The 7,344-nt window shown below is 37.4% G+C and overlaps 1 protein-coding gene across 1 annotated transcript; it reads left to right on the top strand.

The window, feature by feature from the left end:
- Nucleotides 1-841: 841 nt before the first annotated feature.
- LOC131010141 (beta-amyrin 6-beta-monooxygenase-like) lies at nt 842-3,922 on the top strand. Its single transcript, XM_057937552.1, has 3 exons — nt 842-1,802; nt 3,298-3,485; nt 3,550-3,922. The coding sequence occupies exons 1-3, from the start codon at nt 878-880 to the stop codon at nt 3,868-3,870; spliced, it is 1,434 nt and encodes a 477-aa protein (XP_057793535.1). The 5' UTR covers nt 842-877; the 3' UTR covers nt 3,871-3,922.
- The last annotated feature ends 3,422 nt before the right edge of the window (nt 3,923-7,344 follow it).

Below are 7,344 nucleotides of genomic sequence, written 5' to 3'. Positions count from 1 at the left end.
GATTTTTACGCGATTGACAATTTTCAATTGACCCCAAATTTATGTTGAGGTAAACGTTTGAAATATTACTTGGTTTAAAGTTGATGTACTAGATAACGTAGTTGGATATCTACGCCATTTTAACTAATCACGATGGCATTAACTTGTCACTTCAATTAATAATGATGATATTAATTAATTCGCCATCGAACAATTGAAATTTTGAATAAATAGAGGCATAATTTAAACTCATGTGTAAAATCAGGATAGGTGAAAGACTTATATTTTGGGACAATAATAATAATAGAGTTAATAGTGTTTTGGGACAATAATAATAGACTTATATTTTGGGACAATAATAATAATACTTATAAAATGTCTCAAACTTTTGATTTCTCTTCGATAACCTTTAACTTTCAGCATTTTCAATAAAATGCCTCGCAATCCAAATTTTAAGATCAAAAGATGATTAATCTCACCGAGGGTGGAATTTTTTTTCCACCTCACCATATGAAACAGCGTAAAAAAAACTAAAAGTTCAACAATCTCCCATCTCTCATCATTGATAGAACCCTCCTCTCCAAAGGAAAAAGATGTTTGCAGGTTTACAAAGGTGACATTGATGATGAGTTTGTAGAGATGAACGAGAGAGAGAATTTTCTATTTTTTCTCATCGGCATCAAAAACGAAATCATTTTGATATTTAGGTGGAAGTTTTTTAAAAAAATATCAACGCCAGATGAATCATCTTTCCATTAGTACCAGATTATGTATAATGAGATATATATTTTATAAAAAACGGCGAGTAATATGTGAACATTAAGTGATGAAGCCGTCATCTCCTATATATATTGAATGCAGCCTCACTTCTCCTTCACCACCTCTACACAAACAAGCTATGGACATCTTCATACCTTACCTCTTCTTCCTCCTCCTCCTCCCCTTCTCTCTATACCTCATCTTGTTCTTCCACAAGGATGACTCCGACGATGCCAGCAACCTCCCCCCGGGCTCCAAGGGCTGGCCGATTCTGGGCGAAAACGTCGACCTCGGCCTGCTCGGCCTCTCCAAATTCGTCCGAGACAGAATGGAGAAATACTCCCACGACGTGTTCCAGACGTCGTTGCTGGGAGAGAAAGTGATGATCTTCTGCGGCGCGCAGGGCAACAAGATCATCTTTACCAGCGACGTCGCCCCGTGGCTGCCCCTCTCCTTGCAGAAGGTGCTCCTCCCGGATGCCCTTGCTATGTTCCGCAACTTCCAATACGACACGCTGAAGCCGGAGGCGCTGCGGCAGTACATTCCGGTGATGGACGAGATGGCCCGCGGGCAGCTGGCCGGCGGCGGCTGGAGGCCAAACTCGGTCGTCAAGGCGCAACCCTTGATCAACAAGTACACATTCGAGCTGTCGTGCAGATTGTTTCTCAACCTCGTGGATCCGGAGCGTCTCAGGAAGCTGTCGGATCCGTTTGCGAAGATGAGGAACGGGCTGCTGTCCCTGCCGATAGATCTGCCCGGGACAGCCTTCCACCGCGCGATCAAGGCGGGGAACATGGTGCGTGGGGAGATGCTAAGCATCGTGGGGGCGAGGAGGAAGGAGATGAATATGATGGTGGAGGAGAATAAAGGGGGCGAGGGGCGGGACCTGCTGTCGAAGATGCTGCTTCTCACCGATGAAGATGGCAAGCCTGTGAGTGATAAGAAGATTGCCAATTGCTTTGTCAGCTTGCTCCTCGCTAGCTATGACTCAACCGCCGCTGCGCTCACTTCCGTCGTCTATTTTCTTGCTCAACTTCCACACGTTTACGAACTGGTTCTTAAAGGTAACCCATCTCTATCCCAATTTAGGTGTCTTACTCTATATTCAACCCTAAATATTGTTTTTTTTTCCCCTGTCAATTCTATTTTCTTATGTTTTAGTAATGTTTTGTCGCAAGGGGAGATCAAGCGATGTGAACTCCTATCTGAGAGTCTAGGGTTCAAACCATACCGCTCTCCCTCTCCCAAGTCAAAAAAATATTTTAGTAATATTTTAAGGTAATTAATAAGGGTTCATTAATCTAACTTGAATTTATAATTAATCTTTTGATATTTATTTTTCAATTTTTAAATTAATATTTACATTATTAAGATTAATTAATCCAAAGTTAATTAGGATACATATAATTTACGTAATTTTAATTTTAGTGATAAATATTAATTCAAGTTCATTATATAACAATACTTTTTTATTTTTATAATAAATAATTTAAATAATTAAGTCAATGGCGGGATATGATGGGACATAAGAAATTATAGATGATCTCCAATTGAATTAAATTTTCTATCCTACATTTTATGTCTTACTCCCTCCCTCCGTCCACCAATTCATGTCCTACCCATTTTTAATAACTATTTATACTTTTTTAATTGCTGGGTCCCAATAAACAATATACTTTTTTCTCCACTCAACTAATAAACAATACACTTTGTGAGTCAATTTCTCCACTCAACTAATAAAAAATACATTTTTTCTTAAAATTCGTGTTTCTTCCACTATTAATTTAACTATTTTAATAATTATTACTCCATCCGTCCATGATAAGTATATTATAGATGGGAGGACACGATTATTAAAAAAAAAATTGGGAAATGAGTATAAAATGAAGAAGATGTCTCATCAAAGTTGATTTGTTAGATAATTAATAAATAGTTTAAGAGATTATGTAAATATAGTGTGTGAAATGGGGTAAAGGTATAAGAGTAAATGTCCTAAAATGGTAGGATCACGCTTATTGTGGACAAAAGAAAATAAAAAGATCACACTTATCGTGAACGAATAGAGTATTATAAAATAAAATATTAGTATTATATTATGGACTCTAATTTACATTTGTTACAAAATATTAAAATTTTAAAAACTAATATACCCTAATTTTGAAATAATCAACTTAAATAATAGTTTTAAGCTATAAAAATGTGTATTAACTATAAAAAATAATTATAAACTTTAATTGAATGGGTGAATCCTAGATAATAATTATAAAATTCAACTAAATTAATAACAACATACTAAAATTAATGAAAACAATAAACAAAAATTATTAAAAAACATCGATAATGAAATACAGAGTGGGACACCAAAATTGAAATACAGGATCGCAAGTGCCAATTTATATCCTGGGACGAGGCTCAAATTTTAAAATTAGACCCTTTATTGATCATATAAAAAAATAATATAATAAATTTTACAAATCAAATACACTTTTGTGTTGCCTTAACTCTGATAAAAAAATATTGTGTTGCCGAAAATTAAGCATGCACTTGTGTTTGGTACAGAACAAATGGCGATCGCAAAATCGAAAGCCCCCGGTGAGCTTCTGACGTGGCAGGATGTGGAAAATATGAAGTACTCGTGGAACGTTGCACGCGAGACGCTGAGGCTGGTGCCCCCTTCGCCAGGAACATTCAGGGAAGCCACCACTGATATCACCTTTGCTGGTTACACCATTCCTACAGGAATGAAGGTGCATACAATTATTCTAACCCTTCCTTTATTCTTGCTCATTATATTTATATCTAAACCTGCAGGCATTGTGGACGCCGCATTCGTCTCACTCCAACCCCGACTACTTCCCCGAGCCGGACAAGTTTGATCCCTCGCGCTTCGACGGAAGTGGCCCACCACCTTACACGTTCGTTCCGTTTGGAGGAGGACCAAGAATGTGCCCCGGCAGAGTCTATGCTAAGCTTGCAATATTGGTATTGATGCACAATTTGGTGACCAGCTTCAGACTTGAAAGGGCCATCCCACATGAGAAGATGGTGCTTCAGGTTGCGCCTTTGCCCACTCACGGCCTTCAACTCTATCTTAAACCTCATTATCCAAATTCATCGCCTGCTTCTCATTGATGTCTTAAGTTATTACTAATTAGATTCTAAGAAAAGTAACTACAACAAAAATGATTTCAATATGTGCTCTATTGGGGAACTTCTTATTTTCGGGGCACTTAATTAGTACATGCATGTGCCTATAAGTATCGTGTCCCAATAGAGTTGGAGATACTTTTTATGTGTCTTGATATCAATAGATTGCCCGACAATTTAATATGTCCCAAGATTGATTTCTAGAGGCACATAAAAATGTCCTTTAAAATGTTTCAAAAGATATTGATAAGTTTATAGAGATATTTATTTGTGTCTTCAAATGAAATATCGGGACACTTATAAATTTGTGTCATTTGCTTAAGTATCGGGACAAAAAATGTGTAGCCTTAAAATTTGTTTTATGCCCCCAAATTAATTTTTTACACAAAATCAAGCATCCATAGCATATAAACAACCCTTCACCGTAGAAGGGTTTTTTAATTTGGGGATATCGGTGATAGCGATCGAAAATTGCACGACGAACAAAATTGATTCCTAGGGTGTGGGCATAATGGGCAATGGTCCGCGGCGCACATCGACAACGACGACAGCAATCAGTGGCTCACCAATGACGATGGTGCAACAACAGTGGGATGTCGACGACGCAGAAGGTAATGAATGAAGGGTTGAGAATTTTTTTTTTTTTTTTTTTTATTGGACAAAGTCATGTTAGATGTTAGTAGTTAGTACCCCATCCACTCCAAGAACCACCTTATCTCTCCATTCACCAAAATCCACCTTATATCTCCAATCTCCAATTCGCTCTCAAGAGGGATCGAACACGGGTCACTTCACTCAAGTGAGGACCCGGTGGCCAGTGGGCTAAGCCCCCTGGTTGAAGGGTTGAGAAATTGGTAGTGAAAAAATGTAAAATCAAAAATTGAGTGATAAAGGAGAGAAAAGAGAGAAGAGTGAATGGTTGGGAACTTGGTGGGTACCGTGGTCCGTGTATTTGAGTGAAAATTGGAAGAGGGGATGACAAGAGATGTAGTCCCATTATACTGAATTATATATTTTACATACAATATAGTTTCCAAATGTAATGTTTTATTGTTTTTAATTTTTGTCAAGCAATAATTATAATACCTATATAAGGGCTGGAAATAGTTCATATTTTATATTTTTAAATGAGTTTTTATATTAGGGCATCCATATATATATATATAAATGTATAGGGGATGGTTCCATTGAGATCCCTCATATATGGTGAGATCTTAGATTGATTTGTAGGTTTTAATTTAATGTATTCTAGCACTGATATTTACGTGAAGAGAAACTTTTTTTACCTGGGTTCGAATGCTGGAGGAAACGAAAATTTTACTAATATTTTGAATATCGTTATTCAACACTATATATTACGTTATTCAACGCTATATACTGCATTTTTCGTTATTTTCACTTCTCACTAGAACCTAATCTTATATATATAGGACTGAGATCCAGTGAGAATGCTATTTTTTGTGAGAAATGTGAATAACGAGTAAACTGTTTGTAATGCACGAATAACTGTAATTCAATTATTTGGGGAAATTTTCACCCTCTCCTAGAAATTCGAACTAAGGTTTCACTTCAACAAACTGGACGATTACCAACATAAATTTTGGTCGGTAAAGCCTTAGTTTCCGTCGGTATTTGTGATCACCGACGGAACATCGACGCCAGCCGCGTGTCGCCATGAAAGTGGTCAGCAAAATTATCACCGACGAATTTTTGTGACCGTCGGTGAAATGTCGACGGAGTCGACGATGAAATTATCGTAGACACTGACATCGTCTTCAAAACAGCGATGGAAAAATTCGTCGGAGTTAGCGACGGAACTAATTTCCGTCGGTTAGTTTAATGATGAAAACTATTTTTCATCGGCAAATCCGTGCCCTACTTTAACGACAGAATACATAAGATGTCGTTGATTTCCACGCCATTTTACCTACGGATTTGTGTTCCATATCGCTATTAAAAATATATATATATATTTTAAATTTCGTTATACCCAGTTATTGATCGACGTCCTATTATACACTTCTATACAACTATATTATCAATACTCCAAAACACCAAATCAATAAAATAATACAATTTTAAAACCAACATTCAATTATAGTCATAACATAACATAAAATATTCAAGTGTTCAAAACATAATAGAAATATTCAAGTATTCAAATTAAGTATAAAAATACAAACATGATAATCAAGTAGATGGTCCAGGGGGTCTAGGTGGAAGCCTAGCTACTATCTGCTCGATAAGATGTTGTTGAGCCTCAAATCGAGACTCATTCAGCTCACGGAGGCTTGCGTTGATGGTTTTCGACAGAGCAGCAGAGCGGCGGAGGCTTCGCGTTGATGGCTCTTCACGGTGGCAACGACTTTGGACAACAAGGACAAGGCGCCAGGTGGAGTGGACGGCCTGATTGCCAGCAATTGGAATCGTAGATCTGGCAGAGATTGTGGCGGAGGGCGGTGGACAGCAGGAGAAAGCGATTTTCGGCTCAGTAGCAGTCCTGCAGAGATGGTGGCGGCGGGACGGCCGGGCTGCTTGCTTTGGACGGGAAGATTGGGTGACAATTGAGGTGCCTAGGGTGAAAATTGAAGGGAGGAAGAAGGAGAGTAATTAAAATTAATGAAGTGCCCTATTTTTTTTCCTTTTAGGGCTCACCGACGAATCTATATCCGTCACCCAGTTCAATTAAAAAAATTAAAGATTTCAGAAAATAAATAATTTAACGACGGAATAATATCTGACGGAAAAGTTTTCGTCGTTATTTGTAATTAAAATACTCAGAAAATTTAAAAAACCTCTTTACCGACGGCTTATAGTCCATCGGTATTACCGACGGAAATATTTTCGTCTTTCTTTTTAATTTTTAATTTTAAATTATTAACAATAAATATCGTAACGACGGAAAGCTGTCTGTTCCATCGGCAATTACGCAGGAATTTTCCTCGGGACAAATCCGTTGGTAAATGTGCATTATAAAAAGCTTATTTATAGATTTTACTACTTATTGATATCAATTATCATTCTCATAAAAGTGAAAGATAGATTCACCGGATCCTTTATCTTTCTCTCTCGTGCACCGGCTCACACACGGCTTTCCTATTCAACTCCATCCTCATATATGTTGTTTCATATTGATGTTTGATTATGAAAATGTGAACTTTAATTTGCGAATCTAGTGCATGCGCGTAGCTATGAATCCATGCATGATTCATGATTAAAAAGAAAATAGTTAAAGGAAGCACAACTACTGCACTCCCTACTCCTAGCTAATAAACGAGTGGATTATCTCATAAGCCTGCGCCAAACAAAATTAATTAATGATCTTAAATGCAGGACAATATAGATATCTCCCTCTCTCTATTATTGCTAAAGTCCAAAACATCATACTTTCGGAGTAAAGAGCATTCATTGTAGAAAGCCATCGAGAATTTCAGCTCGCCCTAGAAATACATAGAAAAT

The sequence above is a fragment of the Salvia miltiorrhiza genome, chromosome 2, assembly GCF_028751815.1.
Source record: "Salvia miltiorrhiza cultivar Shanhuang (shh) chromosome 2, IMPLAD_Smil_shh, whole genome shotgun sequence".
Taxonomy (NCBI): Eukaryota; Viridiplantae; Streptophyta; class Magnoliopsida; order Lamiales; family Lamiaceae; genus Salvia; species Salvia miltiorrhiza.
This window is presented reverse-complemented; position numbering and strand designations above follow the sequence as displayed.